Genomic DNA, 21,557 nt, shown 5'->3' on the forward strand with positions numbered 1-21,557 from the left:
ACCCAAATTGTTTGTGCTCTTTTTATGAATTTAGGGCAGAAAAGGACCCAGAGGAGAACCAGGTGAACGAGGAGAATCTGGTCTAAGAGGAGATCATGTAAGTGTATTCCTTCATTTTTGTTAGGTTGCACTGATTTGTGCCTGGATTTTGTGATGGAGCTGCCTGAAATATATGTGATTTGAGGAGTTTTTCACAATCCTAGATCGTACAGTACTATGCAAGAAGTATGGCATATTCCAGGAGTCCTGAACTCTTTAGATGCAGGTGGACTGGTGTGTTTTGCTATGTTGCTGGTGTTTAAGCAGGTGTTTAAGCCTCAGGTCTCCTGCTTGTTCCTTGCATGTTTGTTTGGTTTTACCATGGGCAACATAACTCCTTTTGGAGCTACTTAGTCCTCCCTGGTGGTTCCCGCCCTAAAGAGGAATTTCTGGATCACGAGAAAACCCTGTGAACTGGCTCTTGGTTAGCAATTTATAATGATGCAAAGGCAAGTTACTACTTCATGCCGACATTTTTTTCCTTGCATGCTCCAGAGCCCTGTATAAATGCAGTCCCTGAGAACTAAAATATCAGTGGAGACACCACGCTTCTTGTATTACAACTTTAAGTCTTCTCACACATATTTCAAAGATCTTTGTTCCAAACAATCAGATATAGTGTTGACTCCTGTCTTCTAATGCTTATTAAAAAAAATAATGAGGTGTCATGGTAACTTGCCTCTTTGAGACATCAGGATTTTATCTGTGTCTAGCATTAAGTGGCCAAATGGAACTCCATGCTAGTGTAACCCCATCTGAAACTCACTAACTAGTTACCTTAGTTAACTGTACGCAAACAACCAGAACAGCTTCACATTTTCAGGGTTTAATTTGTTGCCGATTAGTAATATTTCTTTTCATCTATTTGCAAAAGAAGTTTCTGGACTTTGCAGAACTTCCTATATAGTGTTCTGACAAGCATCTTACTTTAAAATAGCCTTTGTATTTCTTGTTGGTTGCAATGACAAATCTCATTAATCCTTTTTCCATATCCTGCCCCTGTAATCAGAGTACTAAAGGTGTGGTCACAGAAAATGCTAAGCTTTCTGCTTAACTTTTCCAGGGAGATCCTGGGACTAGCAATAATGTTCCTGGTCCTAAGGGTGAAAAGGGAAACCCAGCATGGCAGGTAAGCAAGTAGTTCTATATTACGGAGAGAGGATTTGCATAATTCCTAAGTTCTGTTGGCTGTCCAGTGACTAAGCAGCTCTTTTATTTTGTATTTTGCCTTTAGTGTATGTCTGCAAAACAGAAAGCTTTGAGAAGTGCTTGATACTGTAAAAAAGAAAACAAAAAGATGAACAAAGACTATGGAAATATTCTCATAATATAGAGCTAAGGGAAGATATGGATTTAGTATAAATATATTATTCTTCCACAAGTTTACATCACTAACCTGAGAAGCTTCTAGTAATGGGTTATAAGGTACTGTTCGAAACCATGCTGGGAAAAATGCATTGGGTATCAACAGGCTGTACTCATTTCACTATGGAACTGCTATTTCCTCAGGGTGGTGGATAAACGCCATTTTGACCTGTATCTAGAACAGAAGAGCTGGGTATGTGCTTATATAATGATGTCTGAATTTTTAAGAGGTGTTTGAGCAGTACTGCAAGAAGAGAAACAGAACAGAAAAGCACAGCCCATTTTACCATCACACTTTGTTTGGAAAGAATAAGCAAAGATGATAATTAGCTGGACAGCAGTATATAAGTGAAAGCAGATGAAAGCTTGAGAGGGTGAGAACGAGCAGCATGTGAGAAAAATCCACCATTTTAGAAGTTTGATTCTATCTGAACAGTTAGGGTTGTGTGCAGATGGGTCTATGTAGAGTGTGCTGAAAGCAGTAGAAAAACTGCGAGTCAGTCTTTGGAGAATAATTGTGTTTTGATGACTTTTTGGAAACAAACCTCGTCAAACTTTCTCATCTTAAGAAGTCCAACTAAAAGGCTAAAGTCAACAAAAATTATTTCACAAAAACCTTGACAAAGTATCAGCTGTTAGGCACTGATGGATTGGAAATCCAATGCAACCATGATCTCTCTGGTTTATAATTGTTGATTGTAAATGATTTACAGAAAACAAGAATCATCATTTAGCATGATTGCATGAAATTACTTAGAAGAAACAAAGAAGGAACGTACAAAGAAGAATGTGTAAGTACAAGAAAAAGCCAGATTATTTAAAGAGCTTGTTCATTACTTTGTTTTGCAGGGAGACCCAGGACCACATGGACTCCAAGGAGAGCAGGGTGGTGCTGGGCCTGATGTAAGAATAGTACTCAATACAGGGTGGAAGTAACTGATACAACAGGGTCCCCATTGAGAAAACCAGTTTTTCTCTTCTTCCTTTTATCCTACACTTAAAACTCCTGCAATGAGAGGGAACAAAAATCTTCTAAAATTTTCATAATGAAACATACTTGGCTTCAAATTTAGTAGCTTATGTGTATTGCAAGGTGTTTTGGGTTTTTTTTGAAGTCAGGAGTTTGCTGTCCTGTTAATTTCAGGTCTGATTCATGTGAAGTCACCAGCCTTAAACTCAATGCAATCTTTTCTGTGAGCCGTAATTGCTTCATAATTTCACCATAGATAAATCTATCCTTTCTTCCTCCCTTTGACTAGAAGTTCCATATGCCTATTCAAGCCTATATATAATCTCACTGGCAAAAAGCTGCTCTTTTTAATCCACTGGAGACTGGAACTTATGAAGGCACATCCTCTAGTCTGTCAGAAAGGTACCTAATGCCAAAGTCTGGGATGATGATCGCTCCTCAGTCAGGCTGCAGAAACAACCTAAAGACCTCTAGCAATATGAGTTGCACCTGAGTAGTGTGCAGAGGGAAGTGGTGCAGACCTCTTAGCTCAGAGGGAGAGAAGGAGGCTCTTGTTCTCTTTATTTTAGTCAAGGGCCAACTGACTGAGAAGATGTTTTCCAGAATTTTGTTGAGATACCTTCTGTCTGCACTCACTAAGGGTCTAAAGCCTTTTTTTTCATAAGGCTTACTTGTGTAAGAATTTCTGTCCCAAATCCATTCTTTTATCTTAAACCTTGCTTTCTAAACAATCTCTGCTTTCTATAAGCTGTATTTGATGGGATTGTATGTATGCTGTATTTTATTAGAAGCTGTTGTTTCACATATTGCTCCGTGTTCTTAATGTAGTCTCTCATGCCACTCCTTCCTAGGGTGCAGCAGGTCGAAGAGGCCCTCCAGGTATCAAGGTGAGTGGCTGATGCTGCTACCTATCTATATGCAGCTGCATGTCCAGCCTGAGCATTTGCTCCTCTTAAGGGAGAAATTTCAGTGTGATCCAAGACACAAGTGCTTAACAATCAAAAGTCTTATTTCAAGCCAAGGCAGCCCTTGGATCTCAGGTGGATGTACCAGAGGCCCTCCTGACTTGGAGGATTTAGAATTGGAAAGGAGCTTCCATTGAGATAAAAGGACAGTTACTTTTATTATTAAGGCAAATGTGGGAATGTAAATAGAGAAGAAACTGTTGCTAAAGATGATGGGAGTGAGTAGTCAGGATGCATTCCAAGCATAAGGCCAAAAGTCTGACAGTTTTTTCCTCCTTTGCTGCATGCATACGGATATATTCATGGTGTGCATATGCAACAGAGACAAAATTAAGGCAAGTTCTAAACGATGCTTTACTACAACATAAACAGTGTTAACTGCAGCTCTGAAAATTGGCTCAAAGCATATAAAAGAATCAAGATTTTGAAAACAATTTGATTTCCCAAGTAGATGTGTAAAAGAATATAGTGTAGTTTGAATCCTTGTATAGGATGTAAGGAATATGTCAACACCAACGCATGCTGACTGATCATACCAGATATGATCTGGTGGAAAATTCTCTCCTGTCATTGTTAGGTGGTAGCCTTGGTTTTCCTAGACGTATACCCTATGGAGCCTCAATGAAAGGAAACTTCCCTCAGATGTAATTCATAAAAACATCGTTGCCATTCTCTTAAATGAAGTTTTAGATAATGTTCTGGGAAAAGAAAGCTTGTTTGTCACAGGGTATAAATTACAAAATACAGTTATCAAAGCAAATCTGAAAGCAGCTATATTCAAGAGTGGATTAGTGCAAGTAAAAGTTAAATTCTGTCAACCTGAGAAGACTCAGATTTCTTTCTTTTTTTAGGACAGGGTAAACAAACATTTCCCTTTGTCCATTACCCTGGCAGGAGTCTATAAGAACATCTAAACCCATGACTCCCATACATCTGCTGGCAAGATGTATCCCTTATCTCTATCCTATTACTTGCTTTTTCAAGTATAGGTTATATGATCATTCGAGGAAACGCACTGCTCTAGCACAAGCAGTTCACATTCGACCCAATCTCTCTGCGGAGTTGCTAACAGAGATAAAGGAAGATGGTATATGCCTTCGTATAGCATTTCCCTTTTATCTTGGTGCATATAAACCCAGGGCAACATCACAATTTCGTGTATGACACTGTACCTGCAGGATGGAATATGTCTTGAAGTCCTGCCCTGTGTTGAAGTCTGGGGAATGTAGCTTCTGAATAAATGTGCAAACCAGCATTTTGAGTAGAGGTGGTTCTGTGCAACTCTTCACTCACAAGGACTGTCAGGGTAAAATTCAGACCAGCTTTACCCCATCTCTTCTTTCCAAGTCATAGTCGTGCAATTCCAGTGCAGTCCTAGTATCAAAGAGGAGACAGGATGCAGTGCATGAACTCTTTGTCTCAGTCCTCAAGTAGCAATTGTTTCAAAGTCTGTGCCAAAGCCCAGATTCTTTTATCAGAGTTCACAGTATGAAAGTGTTTGGCCTGTACAAAACATACTGTTAGATGACACCTGGTAACAGTTTGCTCAGTTTGATACGTTTCTCATGTTTTTAATTGTGGATGTGGTGTGTAAAATCGAAGTGCTTTCTGTGTTCTTAATTTGACAAAAGGTTGATGATTTTTTGTGAAACTTTTGCATGGATTGAGTGCTTTTTCTGCAACAGCAACGAGCATTTAAGCTGAAGGCCAAGTGTAAAATGTTAATAAATAACAGTGAGAATAACCATAATGAGGCAATATAGAACGTAAGTTTCAGCAAAGGAAAAAGGCTACTGGGAGGGGTAGGGTGTCTTTTATGGTAGTAATATTTCTTCAGCAGCACAGTGTTTGAATTGACTCTCATTTTGGGGCTTCCTGTCCCTCTCCTGTTGAAAGAGTGAAGTTCTGCTATACCTTTATTACTGTCTTCCTGTGTGCTGCTACCAGGTAACACAGGTTTTTTTTTTTTACTGTTTAAGCTGAGTCAAAGCTGACTGATTATTCCAGATTTTACTGATTTATTTTTTTTTAATATTTTTTAAAATCATTACTGATTTTACTGATGAAGCTGATTCAAATTAATTTTTCACTGGGAAATGACAGAAGTCAGAGTCCTGCAAGTTCCCCACACTACAGTCCAGTCACATCCCAGCTTCGTGTAATACACAGGTAGGCCTTGTGCTGAAACCTTTGCCCCATCTGGTTTCTGAAAATCTCAATCTGGATTTCACTTTGCGAATCAGAATTTTCACTATGTGGGGTAGCGCAGATAGGAATAGACTCTGGAAAATTTTGATACTATCCACTAGTAGCGGGAAAGCACCATGCTTTGGCTACTCACAGGGATAAGTATAACTTGAATGAATACAAGCATTTTATAGTTACTGTTTCCTATTTCTATCTCAGAAATTCTTTACAGGGTTTACGCAGACATTTTAGATTAAAATATTGAACAATATTCATCAAGCCTGCCTCTTAATTATTCAAATTCTTGTTTAATAGCTCAGAAATCCATTTCTTAAGTGATTATGTAACTTCGTGCTTGCTATTTTTTCCCATTTGATTGCTGCTGAACTCTAAAAACCTTTGTTTGCATTTTTCTGTCAGGTACCAGCAGAAAGAAAGAGTCCAAGTGAGCTATGAGGGTAACAGGACAAAAACTGAAGTCTGTGGAAATGGATTTGTACCTTATTTTTGTTGTACTAACAAGCACAAGACCTCTGATGTGGTTAGGAAATAAAAATGTTCACAACTTGTTTAGTAAAATCACAGAGTACAGAATTAGTTGAACCTTTTGAGACAACCCTTTTCATCTCCATGGGGGCCCTCTCCCCCAGTGATGAGGCCAGCCTTTTGTAATATGGCGGGGAACAAGAGAGATGACTGAACCTCAGAGCAACAGAGAACTTCCAAACTGTTTTAATTTAAGTACTTGATGACCAGCTTTGACTTCTGAAAGTGTGACAGGAAACATTTGCATGGATCAGTAGGCACTAAAACCTAGGTCCCAACCCATGTTCAGAGCACATCTTATGTAAATAACCTGTTCATGGAAGAGGTGTAAAAAGCAAATGGCAAAGAGAATTACCCTCTTCTGTCTTCCACATCTCCTGGAGGAACTAGATGGAACAGTAAACCCTGCAATATGACACTGGCATCCATCCATGGGTGAGATTTTGAGTCTTGTGCCCTTCCACCGAGATCTCTTGCATGGCAGGGTCTTGCAAAGCTGCCACAAGGCATAGCTGTATCAACACGAGGTACAAGAACTTCACTGTGCAGGCTTCCTGGTGTCCTTGGGCAGAAGAAGCAGAACTGTGTAGTCGTAATGTTTGCAGGGTCTTCAAGGGCCTTTCTGTGGAACAGAGGATCTGACTCTGTAAGGAAATATGATTTGGCCAGTCCTTCTGGAAGAGGAAGGCTTTGTGCTGGAATGGAATGGAAATGAGTCCCTCTTTCAGATGAAAATAGATATTAGCGGTGGTGTACTCAGGGACAAATAATGAAATTGCAGACCGTGAGCCAGAATTCACCTAGCTAATGCCTAAGGACTTGTACTAGGTTTAGCAGTTAATAAAAGACACTGAACTAACACCCTCGTCAACAAAGTTGTTATCTTCCCTTGCAGTCAGCATGAACACACCACTTTTCACCATGTCCTGAAAAGGACAGTTTCCCAGGACTTCTAGTTATCTGTTGCTTTTCATGATAGAAGGGAAACTAACTTTTTGAAATAGTTTAAAAAAAAAAAACACACAGATGCACAGCTTGCCATTCTTAACAGTCAGAAGTAGTGAGCAGAAGGAACAGAAGGTGTGGTGTAGCATCAGAGAGGTGTTTGTCACAGACAAGAACAGCACTGTAAGAGTGAAGACAGAAAGGAGAATAAACTAAAGGAAAGCATGAGAGAGAGGAAAAGGAAAAGGGGGAAAAAGAAAAGAACAACACCTCTTCTGGGATTGAGTCAAAGTTAATTTAAGTAGCTGAAAACTTCCTGCTGGTTTTGGATTCTAGTAGAGTGTGCCTAAGAGATTTGTCCATTTTCATTGCAGTCAAAGTGATTTTTGTGGAAATCTATTTCTATTTGATTTTTTTACAGCTGACTTAAGTCTGGCATCAGTCTACTAACTGATGTTCCATGTTACAGTATTGTTACTCTGGCTACAAATAAGCTTGCTTAAATGCTTTTTTTAGTTGTTTTTTTTTTTGCTATTGTTATCTTTCATTTCATTCGTAAGGTGGAGAATGGAAGTTCAGCCTTTGGAATGCAATTTTCCTCAGGAGATTCTTTCCAGAACCATCTGTTTTTTGAGAATCTGCAGACACATGTTTATAATTTCTCCAGTGAAAGGAGATCTGCAAGACTTGGAATATCTTGGTGCTAATTACCACTTGTTACTCAATCCAGCAGACAGCAAATATTTCTTATAGATGTCAGCTAAACTGACTCATCCTCAGATGGCAACTTTATGTAGGTGGGAGCTGGACAAGGTTGTTTGGTTTGTTTGTGTTTTTCCATCATCAAGGAAGATTTGACTTGCCTCACTGAGTAGCCAGAGTGAAAGATGGGGAGTATAAAGACATCTAATTCTAGGATGAATTGTGAAGTCATGGTTCCCCCTCAGAGTAGTTTTCCGTGGATAACGGTGAAGAGGAACTGCCCTTGTAGCCCTGGCTTTGACTTCTCATGGTCTCTGCTGTGGACAAGGGGAATGCAGGAATATTGCTGAGACTGTGCTGTAAAATGCACTTAGCAAAATGCAAAGCATATAGAACTGACCTCTTGCGCTGCAGCTTTTATATTCATCACACACCCTAAACATCTCAACTCTTTTGCTTTTTGATTGAGCTTTCTTCAAAGGAAATTTGAAACTGCTTGAAAGCTGTCTGGGAGCATTGAAAAACATTCTATCAGCTGATACTCTGTACGGATAGGAAAATATTATCTGTTGGGGTACACATGACAAGTGTTTATTGGTTTGGTTTGATGGTTGATTTTTTTTGGTTTTGTTCTGGCAGGGTGAGCAAGGAGATCTGGGGGAAGCGGGTTACCCAGGAGACTCTGGTCTTCCAGGCCCGCAGGTAACTAAAAGAACTTCTGAGTTGGTTTTACATTAGCTGTGGAAAAGATGAGTTGTCAGTCTTGATCCTTTGTTTTTCTTTTGGAATGCTTTGTTTACTTCAACTGATGAATATTATGAGTAAGATTCTTCCTTGTCAAATCTCCTCTGTAACCCTGAGGAATTAAATGTGGCAAGTTTCTCTTTCTGTTTATGTGGGTGTAGCTTCTAATGTAATGAAAAGAGGAAGGTGAATAGCAGAAATAAATAATTTAACCAAAACATCTCTAGCTTAAAGGATATTATCAAGCAGATATCTTCAAAATGAATTCATAAGAAATTGCTAGCAATAAGTACATAAAATCTATTGCATATTTGAATGTACTGTATTTCTAGAGTCACTTAAAATAATGAAAATGCTATACCAATTGACAAAACCAATGAGGAAAGCTTTGCGTTTTAAAAATTTGATGGAGTCATTCTGAAGAGAATTATGGTGGTAGACTGCTTACAGTAGCTTCTAGTTTTAAGATGCTCTTAGATGCTCTAAAGACGCTCTTTAAGATATAGGCATCTGGAGAAAGTGTGCCTACTTGATAGTGGTTTACTTAGGGCTATCTTAGACACTTCAGTGGCTCTCTGAATACAACCCTCAGGCAGCGACCATCTCGGCTGCTTCACACAGGCAAATCCTTACAACTAAACAGCCAGAAGTTTCACCTGTGCATTAAGGCTTGTGAAACAAGCACTTGGATTTTGGTCATTGCAGCAATCTCATCTTCATTGAAAGGCTATCAACATTGAACTGACTTTTTTTTTCCCCCCCATATCTTTTTTATATCAGGGCCCGAGAGGACTACAAGGGATCAGAGGACCTCCAGGACCACAAGGCATGCCAGGCCCTCTGGTTAGCTTTAAATAATATATTCCTACTGTACACTCATTAGGGCTTTTCATTCTCAGTGTTGATATTGTTCTTATAAAGAATATTTTAAAAACTTATGGAAAGAGGGAACTGAAGATTTTTCAGTATAGTACTTAAGGAAACTGATTTTCAGCCTCATATGATACAATAACAGCCTTGAAAATAAGTTTAGGTGAGTGAATAGGGAGTGAACTTCAGTGTTACTAAGTTTTTGCATGATTGCAGTGAAAAGTCTTAGCTCTAGATTCCACTCTTGGTTCTATAGTATCAGGACTAAAAGAGTGGCTTGCAGCACGTATAAATACACATGTACAGTGGTGTAGTAGAGGGCAAAGTTAGATAAATGTCAGTGGTTTCATTAAAGTATGGCCTGTGACATTTAATGCTAGGATATGATGAGGTTGTAACTATTGAGCACTGCCTGCTATCTTCTCAGCTGTGTGATGCTGTTGATTTTGGGGTTCTTATTCTGGAATTACACCATTGTAACTCAGGACAAGAATGTACTACTCTGTCAACCTTGGCCATCTGCTTCAGTTATGTAATGATGATCATGCTTACACACCCATGTGTATGTGTGTAAATACATATTCATATTGGGTTTGCACATATGCATGTTTTCACTAGGTATCTATGTGGAGAGAAAATAACGTTCATGCCATACTGAATAACATTTTGAGAATTTTAAAGCAGTTTTACAGAAAACAGGAAATAACTGGAATGATAACTTGACCAGTAACTTACTGTGGTCCTCAAAAGCCTTTTAATGTGTTAATATTTATACAGATTCTGTAATAATTTCAAGTGGCAATGAATCCTTGAATGCAATAAGCCCTTGATTTCTTCATTGTGCACCTTTTAACTGATACTTCTGATTACAGGCTAGTCTCGGGGCCCCAGGTCCACCTGGCTCTGTTGGGAAATTAGGTGCAAAAGGACCAAAGGTAAAGATTTTTAAGGTACTTAATTGCAGCAATCTAGCAATATAATTCATTCGCCAATCTGACTGAAGAAGCATGAACTAACACTTGTGTTGTTCTTATGGAACATGTGAAGAATGTTAAGGTTTGTAGACATTTTTAGATTGCATGGGAAGGCAAGGGATGTGTTCAAGGTAACAGGTGTCAGAGCTCTACTAAGAAGTTTTTAGTGTAGCCATGGCTGCTGTTCTCATTGCTGTTGTGGTCATGGTTCTCAGTGGGGCCTGGCTTCTCACGAAGTGCAGTAGCGATAAGGCAGTCCTGACCCTTAAGCTTTTTTATGTTTCCTAGAATCTGTCCAATCCATTGAAAATCTGTACCCGTTAGTCATAGAATCATAGAGTATCTCAAGTTGAAAGGGACCCATGAGGATCATCAAGTCCATCCACTGCAATCCCACGTCCTCGCAGGACTACCTAAAATTAAACCATATGACTAAGGGCATCGTCTGGATGCTCCTTGAACTCTGACAGGCTTGATGCCATGACCACTTCCCTGGGGAGCCTGTGCCAGTGACCGACCACCCTCTCAGTGAAGAACCTTTTCTTAGTATCTAATCTGAACTTCCCAGTTCAGTGAAGCTTAGCTGCTTATTTTAACCTTTTTGTTCTAAAGATTACTGGCTAGTCCAAGGAACCTTGACTGTTACGATGTCTGTTATACAGGAATGAATATGTTGAGAAAAACTGAGTCAACATGAAGTTAAACAGAAAGGCTTATACTAATCGGTTGTCCACATTGTGATTCACTTAGAATAAATGTTATCCCTTACTTTCCTTTCATTAATGTGCATTGATATGGAAGGCTTGATAAAAATAACTCATGTTAGGTGTTGTTGCATCTTTGAAACTGAAAGGCGTAAATAATACTAGTTAGCTAAGCCTTTCAATCTCTTTGAAGGGTTATTATATTCAGTATGTTATTACATTAAGTGACAGAAACGTATCAGAAGGTCAAAGTGCTGCTATGAAAAGAACCACTGGAAACATACAGTGAAACAGTCACAAAAATTGGGAAGAGACATAGGAATTTAATCCTTCATACATTCCATTTTCTCAGTCTGGTTTTGTGCTGTTTAATATTGGAGCTCTTGTTAGAAGAAACTTCATTAAGAAAGTGAAAACCAAAAAAGGAACTGATGAAAAGAAAACTTGCAAGAGGACTAAGAGCACAGTGCAGACAGCCTGGCTGAGAAATATCATCTGCTGTCAGCAGATGCTTCAGGCTGGTAGAATTCTAGGCTATGTTCTGCCTCCATTAACAGAAATTTTTCCAGAAAACACTCTTTTCGCTGGTAATTCTGTATAACAATGGGAGTTTTACAGAACAAAGGCATCTGGGGTTTAGCTGTGTGAATGCTCAGCGTATTCTGATTTGCCAAGTACTTTCTGGTTCCACTGCAAGGAACCTTCCAAGAAACATGGTCTATAATGGAATGCTTTCGATTGACATCAAGTAGTCTATAAAATGTATAAGCACACTTTAGTCTAGCAGACAAGTTTTCATTTCAGAAAGAAGAATTCTCCTGAATGAGCCAAACTAATGCCTTTTATGTTTCAATTTTAACAGGGTGAACCTGGTGACCCTGGAGAGAAGGGCCCAGTGGGGCCAGCTGGACAAAGAGGCATGCCTGTGAGTCTTTCTGCCCTAATTCAGGGCCCCTGTAGTTTAATACCCATCCAGCTGAATCAGTACAGTTCATTCGCTTCTATTTTCTGTATTTGATACAATTAACATTATTTCACATTTGGATCTCAGTTTCCTTATGGACACCAGGTTCCTTGTGAGCCCGGGAGAATATCTTTCCCCTCAGGTTCTCTAGGAGAGAGACAATATGCTAGAGATAGGGCACATAGTGGAGAGGAACTGTGGCCCTAATCCTTGTTTTCTCTCTAGAGATTTTTGCCGCCATTTGCTACTGTTTTTAGACTGTGTTAGGATAGCTTGTCCTACTTTATCAGTCTTAGCAGCCTGGGCACCTCGTTGTAATGGGCCATCTTTATTCCAAAATGGAATTGGATGTAAATCTAATCCTCTATTAAAAACTAACTCATGCTGTATTCAACCTATGCAGGGCATGGATGGCAGAGATGCTCATGGTCCTGAAGGAAGCAAAGGAGCAAAGGTGAGTGCTTAGAGTCAGGATGTCTCACAGTCTCCTTTCTGGAGTGTCAAATCAAACATGACCATCCATATTTGAGACAAAAGAAATGTAAGATATGGCCATAGTGCGTTTCTGAGATACAGTAAGTGTCTCAGGCTTCCTAAAACTATCCTCTCAATTTGTGAGAAATTCTTCAATAGAATATTCTTTTGAGAACCACGCTCTCCTACTAGTATGTGTCTATATGCATATGGGGGACTGTACTTCTTGGAGTATACAGTGCCTTCACCCCACTTCAGTCTGCTTGACTAGCCACTCTTGTTGGCAAGTATAGGTGTGCCAGCCGCCATGGACTGTTTTAATTTTTCTCCTTTCAGAAGAAGGATTCCTTGACTACCAAGGTGAGGGTGATACTCTCCAAACATCCTCGCTGTTTTAATGTGAAATATTCTTCCTTGTGCTCCTGTGGTCAGCAATAAGATCTGAGGATTAACCCTTGGATTGCTACATATTTAGAAATTCTTAGCACTCCCTTCACAACCCTGAAAAAAAATAGCAGTGAAATGCCTAATTCTCTGAAAACATAAAAGAATCCAACTAAAATAAAAAGTATACAGAAAAGATGAGGTCAAAATCATGGCACCAATGGGTCAGTCTGTGAGCAGAGCGGTCAGGATGTTGGAAATAGCTGCAGTCCTCCTTTCAAAGAGTTTGTGTGGTGTTACAATACTAGTCCTTTTCCGTTGCTTGTGAAACAGAAGTTGTTCAATGGGTCTCACTGGAGGCCCATCTGTTTCACTCTCCCTTTTTGTGGGAGAAGCAGAGTGCCATAGAAGGTGCAGAAAAGATACGAAAGGCTTCCCAGGAGCCTCTCCAACTAATGAGCTCCTTTTTTTAAAATAGCTTTTTCTTGAAATGACTCTTGATGCTTCTTATTATTCAATCTCTTTCTTACCTTCTTAGCCCCAAAAATTTCCTTTGATGGGAGAGTTTCACAGGTTACACATGCGTTATATGCAGGACTAGTTCTTTTAATGTCTTGGAATCTCCCACTTGTTCATTTCAGGGAACATTCTCCTTGTTACAAGAAATGAGGAAAAAAGGTTTCTGCTAAATTTTTGTGTCATTATTCATTGTTTTAAAGGATTGACTTAAAGCCCTCCTTCTACACTGATGTGTTTGCCTGAGGTTTGGCAAGGCCTGAATTAAAACAATGAATAAAACCAAACAAAAAACTATTCACCCCAGAATGGTAATCCAGAAAGAGATGATTTCCCCGATAGCTAAGAAAATAGCCTTTAGTATAGGTTTTACTTAAGGTTGCTATTAATTACACAGGTTCACAGTCACACTACCCTCTCTTAGGTGTAATGTGAGGCCTATGTGCATATAATTTTCTGGAAATGGTAGGCTAAAGTCATACAATGTTTGACAAGCATGTCCACTTTCATGGGAACCAAGTCTTAAAACAAGGACATACCTAAGTAGCGTGAATTCTGGTAGTTACTCTGATGTCAAGGAAAGATACACTTCAATTCTGATTGGTCTTTGTGAGAATTCCCGTGTTTCTCATATATAAGCAAAGAACACACCAAAAACTGAAGTAACTGAAAACAATTAATGAAGTGACTTCTAATATGCCAACAAAATATTATGGTATCTCTCTTTACTATGGAGGGTACAACATACTGAAACTACATTTAAACACTGAGTTTTGAATGTTATCCTCTACTTATGATCACTGAACATGAATTCCACTCTATGTTACTAGCAGGCACAAATAAATTTTGATAAAACACTTACTTGTGAAGTGGAACACTCTTGAAAATTCAGAAACTGTTGGAAATTTTTTAAATGCACTTCCTTTAGATGAACAAGGTGTTAATCTAAAATGATGTCACTTGAGACTGGAGTAGTAGCCACTGTTACTTGAATGGGCTGGAATGCTAATAATAAATATTGAATTTAGTTTTGGTTTAAAGATGTCAAACACTAAACAGATCGCAAAGTTCTAGATTCTTATGAAATCTTTGTCCTTTCTTTTGGTAGGGAGAATCTGGATTCATAGGGTATCCTGGTCCAGAGGTATGATTAAATGGGCATGCTTGCTTTCTTTATGTCTTGCTTTACATTATTCTTGTTTAGAAGTGGTTGTCTGTTTGTCGTCTTTCCTATAAAGTTCTGGATTTCATTAATTTTCAGGGAGAAGATGGAGACCTGGGCATTCCAGGAGCTGAAGGACCCAAAGGAGTTAGGGGTAGAAGAGTAAGAATGATAAATCTGTTAACTCTGTGAAGAGTTCTGTAAGTAAAGCCCTTATGTCTTAAGTGTTTCCTCACCAAGAATTTTTGAAATTGATTCCCACTCTTACCTTTTATTGCCATATCCTGGGCAAGAAGTCTGGAGAGAGTGCAAGTCTAAGTCTTTAGAGATGTTAGTTGCTAATAATTCTTAGGGATAGTAGTCTATCTTTATGTAAACACAGGATCCAAATCACAATATAGTTACAGAGGTTTTTCACTGCTGAAATTCTGCACCTGTGTGCAATTATAAAGAATAAAACTTGTATTTCTATTTTTAGGGTAATGCTGGCACACCAGGTTCCCTGGGAGATCCAGGGGACCAAGGGCCATCAGGACCTATGGTAATATATTTTTATTTTTAAAAAATCACTCTTACACTTGCTATTAGATGAATGGACTATTTAATAATGTTTCATGTGGTAAACTATACTTAATCAGCCTGGCATTATAACTTGCCTGTGGACCTGTGTGCACAAGAGCACTTGCTGTTGGAAATGGTACTGCGACGATACAATGCAGGACAGAATTTGTTCCATGTTTGGCATTGTCTTTAGGCTGGGTAAATATCTGATTGAAAAAGAAGAGAGTACTAAAATGTAGAACTGAATTGTTCGGCTGAAAACCAATTTATTTTTTCATTTAAAAATAAAAGCCATTTAAAATCAGACTTTCAATTATAGGCACTTTCTTAAAGCTAAAATTGACTGTAACCTGTTAGTCCTTACACACAAGTAGATGTCTTGATGTATTTTTCCACTGTCTGTGATCTGCATCTTATATAACAAAAAGTTTTGTTCTGTATCTGAGCAGGGGAAAGGATTGTGGATTTCAGTAGAATTTAGGACTAACACTGTAGGCAGTTTGGAAAATCCCTGTAGGTGTGTATCTTTATTTTGCATCAGTTCTGCAAATCACCTCCATAGGGACCAGCAACAATCCCTGCTGTTATTTTCTTGTTAAACTTTCTGAAGCTTACTCTTTTAGTTTAAATGTGGAACATTATTGATAACAGTATCTTTAACTGTATAACATGGCCCACAGGATGCATGCAACTTAGAAAACAGGGACTTTGGGGCGTTGTTTGTGTTTTGTTTTTGGTTTTTTTTTCTGGTCATTACACTGTGCTGGTCAATGAATGTACCTGCCCACTTTATTTTATAATACTGGGCACAAGAATGGCAGCTGGAATGCGTTGCCCTCCCTGCTGTTTGGCTGCTCATATACATTACAGACAGACATTGTGTGCTGGTGAGCCAGATAGCTATTGGCCTTGCCAGTCCATGATCCGAGAAATCTTCGGAGAGATTTCAAACTCAAGATCTCCTCTTCAGATGTAGAAGTGAGAGTGGAGCTTGGGGAGGTATGGGTATGGTGGGATTATTGTAGTAGCAGTGCATCAGTGAAATGGGAAAGTGGGAACTTTGTGGGAAATGGTAGAGATAGGGCGGCAGGAAGAGGTACAGGTAGCGGGCAGGGCCAGCCAAAACAGGCCTGTTTTAGCCATCCTTCCTAACTTCAAGGCATGATTATCTGTATGGGTCAAGTCTGCATAGCTCAGTCACCACCACTAAGTTGCTGCAAGTAGCATTTATTAGGGCTCAGGCAATTCACAGTTAACTCTTGCTGAACAGTACCAAAGAAGAACTGGGACCTGCTGGGAAACATAAGATGATAAAAGCATGGAATGGCTGTGATGGTGCTAGCTGCAAGACAGCAAAGGAGATGTAGAAAGTCGCTCAGGCAGGAGATAGAGGAATGGAAGGTTAATTGGAGGGGAAGGAACAAATATGGAGATGGGATTGTCATTTGGGAACATAAGGAAGTACATGATTGTGCTAAACTGTAGTGTTATGGTAGAGAGAGGCTAAGGTAAAAGTTGTGGGATGTGGAGTTAAAATTTTTCTGGTGTATCTCACTGCAGCCCCCTGCGATTAAGTGAAAATTTTCAGTAGTCTTGCCACACATCTGAATTGCACACGTGATGAAAACTCCCAAGCCACCTTGAAAAAAAGTTCTTTTCCCTGTATTTTATTCCTGTTATGAAGATTAAACAATAGTTTTATTTTGAAAAAAAGATGGTTGGAATCCTGGCATTTGCCCACAGCTCCCAAGGAGAAAGCTGCAGAGTAGCCAAAGCTACCTCGACTGGTTGAGCAGTCGTGATGTGTGTATGGTCTGCAGGATGTCTCGAGGTAGACCTGCGGGGATTGTACGCTGCAAGAGGAGAGAGCAAACCTATCACACATAGAGTTTGAAAAGGATGGAAGGTACAATTAACTGAACCACAGCACAGAAATTGCTGTTTAGAAAGGAGATCCAATTCTGAATTATACTGATCCTCAAGGGCAACAAGTATTGAACAATTATAAAACCATTAAGGAAAATGCACTGAGAAATAGGTCTGAGAAGTAGTCTGCAACTCTGTTTGGGACAGGTCCACAGAAATCCGTGCTGGGAACTGATGTCTCCTCTTATTTCAATTCACAAATGGTTGCCAGGGAAACATTGTATGCCTGCATTTTCTTTGGGCTACAGAGTCATAGATGGAAATGGGTTATCAGGGTCTGATTTTCTGGACCTGTGTTTAATTTGTTTCAGGGTGCCAAGGGACCAATGGGCACCATTTTAATGGAAGTAAGTAATCACCTTACAGCTAACTGTACAGTGCATGGAATTAACAGTTTTAGTCTTCCATTTATTAGTCTTCCATTTATAAGCACTGACTGCAATGAGCACAATTAGCTGTTACAAAACCATATCCTTTTCAAATACTTGTCAGAATGCAGTGGATTCTTCTGTTCTGCAAATAATCAAGGAATGAGAAACAATTATGCATATGGATTAATGCCATGTCCAAACTTTTACAAACTGTTGGACCATTCATATTCCTTTATCTGTTTCTTCATTCACCATCAGTTTACGCACCAGCTCAGGTTTAGGGTTACTTTTCACCCTCTTGTAAAGGAGGGCATTTCCTCAGCAACAGCTATTTTCACTGGGAATAGCAGGGCAGGATTTCTTCAGAATCCTAATCCCATGTAAAATGAACACTTCTGAGTAAAGGCCCCATCTAACCCTTGCACAGACAACTACCTGCAGGCAATAGTATTGCAGGTGTCTTCGATGTTCAGAGGGGATCCTCTCCTCTGTGGACCTCTCTCTTTCTATGTGAGTTGCTATTGAAATGCCCGCTCTCTTATGGAAGTGCCGTTGCCTGGTGACTTCCTAGACCAGATTATTACACAAAATAAAGAATGGATAAATGATTGCATAATACTCCAGAGCATGATTAAATGCCAACAGAGCATGTCTAAAAAAACTCCTTCGTTTCTGCAGCAGGGGCAGAATATTTCCCTGCTATTTGAAATAGAGAGGAAGTGGAATGTGTGATTCTGGATTTACTGTAGTCGAGTTAGTTCAGGAGCTGGGGTATGACCTTCAGCTCAAACCATCCAGAAGATTCCTGGTCTGGGATTTGCCATTAATTGCTTTTTTGTTTTGCTCCCGCAGCCTTGCGAACTTGTGAATTTTACACGAAAAAACTGCCGTAAGTATGGAGCATCTTCTTTTATCTCTGATTCCACCTAGTCGCTCTTCTTAAATGGAATAGCCTCCATTGGAACCTGTAGACTGGTAGTTCGAAACTGTAACAAATGTCTCTTTTCCTTATTTAAGATTAAATTAATTCTTTGGTATTGTGCCAACCCCCTTTGGGTTATTCTCTGAGAGAAGACAATACTTGTCTGTCACCTGTCCTCCAGATTTGGAGTGTGTGTTCTCTCTGACTTGTGTGCTCAGCAGAACCCAGAACAATGTCTTTTATTCTCATCCAGTAAAATTGCACTATTTTAAGTATTTGATTGTGGAAGAGGAATGTTGTCTCTCACTGATAGATTCTGTCAGTTGTCTGGGCTTTGGATCAGGCTCTTTAATGAAAGCGAGTGATTATGTCACTATTTTAATGAATGTGAGTCCAAAATAATTTATTTGCTCTCCATCTCTTCATTCCAGCTTGCTCATCAGGTAAGCCCCTCTGGCCTCTGCATGTCCATTCTTTTATAGACTTGAAGAAAAAATTAACAATATTTGAGTTGTGGAAATGTTCTCACGCAAATTTTTTATTTCAATATACAGACACGTGTCCAGTTTATCCAACTGAAGTGGTGTTTGCATTCGATATGTCTGAAGATGTTACGCCAGCTGCATTTGAAAGAATGAGGAACATTGTTATGTTATTACTGAAGACTATTAAGATCAGTGAAGGCAATTGCCCGACAGGTGCTCGTGTCTCCGTTGTTTCTTTCAATATCAATACACGCTATCTCATCCGATTCTCAGAATTCCAAAAAAGCAGCTTGCTGCTACAAGCAGTCCAGAGAATACCACTAGAGAGATCCACTGGAAAACGTAATATTGGGGCAGCCATGAGATTTGTTGCAAGAAATGTCTTCAAACGTGTTCGTCAGGGCATCCTCACAAGAAAAGTTGCCCTATTTTTTGCCAATGGTCCGTCACAGGATGGTGTTGCCATCGGCACAGCTGTACTTGAGTTGAGCGCCTTGGATATCACTCCAGTGGTTATTGCCTTCAGTGAAGTACCAAATGTCAGACGTGCCTTCTCAGTAAGTAGATAGACTGTAGAAAATTGAGTCAGTCATCCATTTGCTTAGTAGCTACTGAATTATTTGTGACTTGTGCTTTTATGCCAAATCACAGAATTTCAATAACATTGTGTTGATTTCACTTGGTCACCTATGCCATTTCTCTTCTGATGTTGCGACATGTACTAGCCATTTAATTAACAAACTGTGGCCCTAGTTTCTAGAAAAAATAGTAGTAAAAGGCTTTAAGTACCCCAGGTTTTTTTCAAAAGAAAATCAAATCAGCAAAACGCCTTTTGATAGCTGTATTGCCATTTAGTACAGGAGAAAATTAACAACTTTTGTTTTAAAATATGACTTCATATAAAAAGATAGTAAACAAAAATAAGCAATCCATTTTACCAGGTACCAAAGGAAAACTATTCTAAGTTTCTTTAAGATTGCATAATATGGATTCCATGTTCTCTCTTTTCAATTTATTTTTGTATTATCTGTGCTCAGTTCTATCTTTTTTGAAATAAAATTCCTTCCAGCTGCTGTTTCTTCAAAATTATCATTCTTCAAAATTATCCTTCTAGAAGGAAACTAAGCCTTATATCTGTTAGTCAATATTTAGTCAATACTTGGCTGGCTGAACATTAATTTAACAGAATGAAAAAATTGTACTGGCATATGAGAAGGTAGCTTATAGTTTATTCGCTGGGTTGCTCTACAGGATAAACAAACAGGAGCAAGCATCAGTATTTTGTTTACTTAGTAGGAGCAGATTACAAATCCTAATGCATATGATGACATCTGGTATTTACAAAGGTGCCAACTTCCCATAAATCACTTTTCAGAGTAGGAAAGTTTAAAAGAGCTGCTTAGCGAGGGAAAGGCAACAAATTCACTGCCCAGCTGTCCTTTGTTACAGTGGTGGGAAGGCAACTGACCTCACCACCAGCACCCAAGAAAATACAACCTCCTGTTTTCTTTCAGATGGACTTCTGCCCTTGCAGCTGAGAGGTGGTTTAATCTTCATGATCCTACCAGCCTGTAGCCACAGCTACTTACTGGCTTTGGTTAGTTTGCTTTAGGAGCCTCAGTTTGGACATCACTTAAAGAGTCATTGCCAGTTCTAATTCCTTTGAAGAGGCCTATCTATAACAGCCTTTACAAACATGAATCAGAAGTTAACTGTGTTGTGTATAACACACACAAAGTTTAAGTTTAGTGCAAAGAAGTAATTTTTTCTTTTTTCACCATTTTAACTTATCCATGTATATGGTTCATTTCCTGCAATATTATGGTATTTTACAGCCATTTTTATTTATCTTAGTCCATACGGTAATGTGTGGGTTTTTTTTTTCCACTTGAATCACATCTGGATGGAGTTAGGTGGTCAGTGAAATTTTAGGGTGTTGTTGGAGGTTCTCCAGGGTTCCTCAAGTATTTCTGTGGTCAAATCTTGTACTGGGGAAGATTGTCTCTCTCTTCAGCTGATCACAGGCAACACATAGGTGGTTCTAATGCTAGAATTTTCTTTCCCAAAGAAAACATCTTCATGGTGGAGAATTTCTCTTTCTCCCAGAAAGAGCTGAGATAGGAGATCCTACCCTTTGCTCTGTAGCACTCTACTAAGAAAAGAAAAAAAGTAATAGGCCTTTACTGGAAAAAAAAAAAAAAAAAAGTCTTTATCTTTTACCTGTGCTTTACCTGTCTTTTTAATGTTACTTTTGTGCCTGCTTTAAAACTTAGATTGATGATACTAGAAGATTTCAATTATTTGTTTGGGAAAGACAACAGGATGAAAGTTTGGAGAGCATCACGTATTGTACACTTTGCTTTGGTAAGACATTTTACAAATTCCAGCTGTTGTATTGGTCTTTTTGCCCTTTCAATAACAAATCCTATAGATTTTGTTTTGCAGTGTGGTGCTGGACAATTTTTATGGTACCCCTTAAACACATTTGTGCTTAAATATAAAAAATATAATAATAATTTAATGAACAATACATTAGGCAGAGTCCTGCTGCCATAAGCGGTTCTACAAGGAGTCCGCAAAGATGCGTTAAGAGCTGATTCCTTATCTACACTTGCGCCAGCACCAATCCCATGAGCAGTTGCATGGGGCAACTCAGCCCAGCTCTGCTGCCCAAAGGTGGCCCCTGAGTGCTCACGTTCCAGGATGGCTACAAGACAGTGCTGTGGCTGTTTGTTGTCATCTCCAAGAGAAACTTCACTCCCTTACAGGGAGTAGTTCTGT

At 39.2% G+C, this 21,557-nt stretch overlaps 1 protein-coding gene across 1 annotated transcript in view; it reads left to right on the forward strand.

Annotated features, from left to right (window-relative positions):
- LOC104166059 (collagen alpha-4(VI) chain-like) overlaps positions 1-21,557 on the forward strand; it is a 50,504-nt gene that overhangs the window by 24,103 nt on the left and 4,844 nt on the right. The window contains 17 exon segments of the mRNA XM_009705870.1: positions 35-97; positions 1,103-1,168; positions 2,254-2,307; positions 3,226-3,261; positions 8,359-8,421; positions 9,244-9,306; positions 10,206-10,268; positions 11,874-11,936; positions 12,379-12,429; positions 14,458-14,493; positions 14,611-14,673; positions 14,990-15,052; positions 17,310-17,345; positions 18,222-18,258; positions 18,723-18,734; positions 18,846-19,333; positions 21,050-21,140. Coding sequence (XP_009704172.1) covers positions 35-97; positions 1,103-1,168; positions 2,254-2,307; positions 3,226-3,261; positions 8,359-8,421; positions 9,244-9,306; positions 10,206-10,268; positions 11,874-11,936; positions 12,379-12,429; positions 14,458-14,493; positions 14,611-14,673; positions 14,990-15,052; positions 17,310-17,345; positions 18,222-18,258; positions 18,723-18,734; positions 18,846-19,333; positions 21,050-21,140 — 1,348 coding nt within the window.

This window comes from Cariama cristata, unplaced genomic scaffold (assembly GCF_000690535.1).
Source record: "Cariama cristata isolate BGI_N322 unplaced genomic scaffold, ASM69053v1 scaffold8230, whole genome shotgun sequence".
Classification (NCBI taxonomy): domain Eukaryota; kingdom Metazoa; phylum Chordata; class Aves; order Cariamiformes; family Cariamidae; genus Cariama; species Cariama cristata.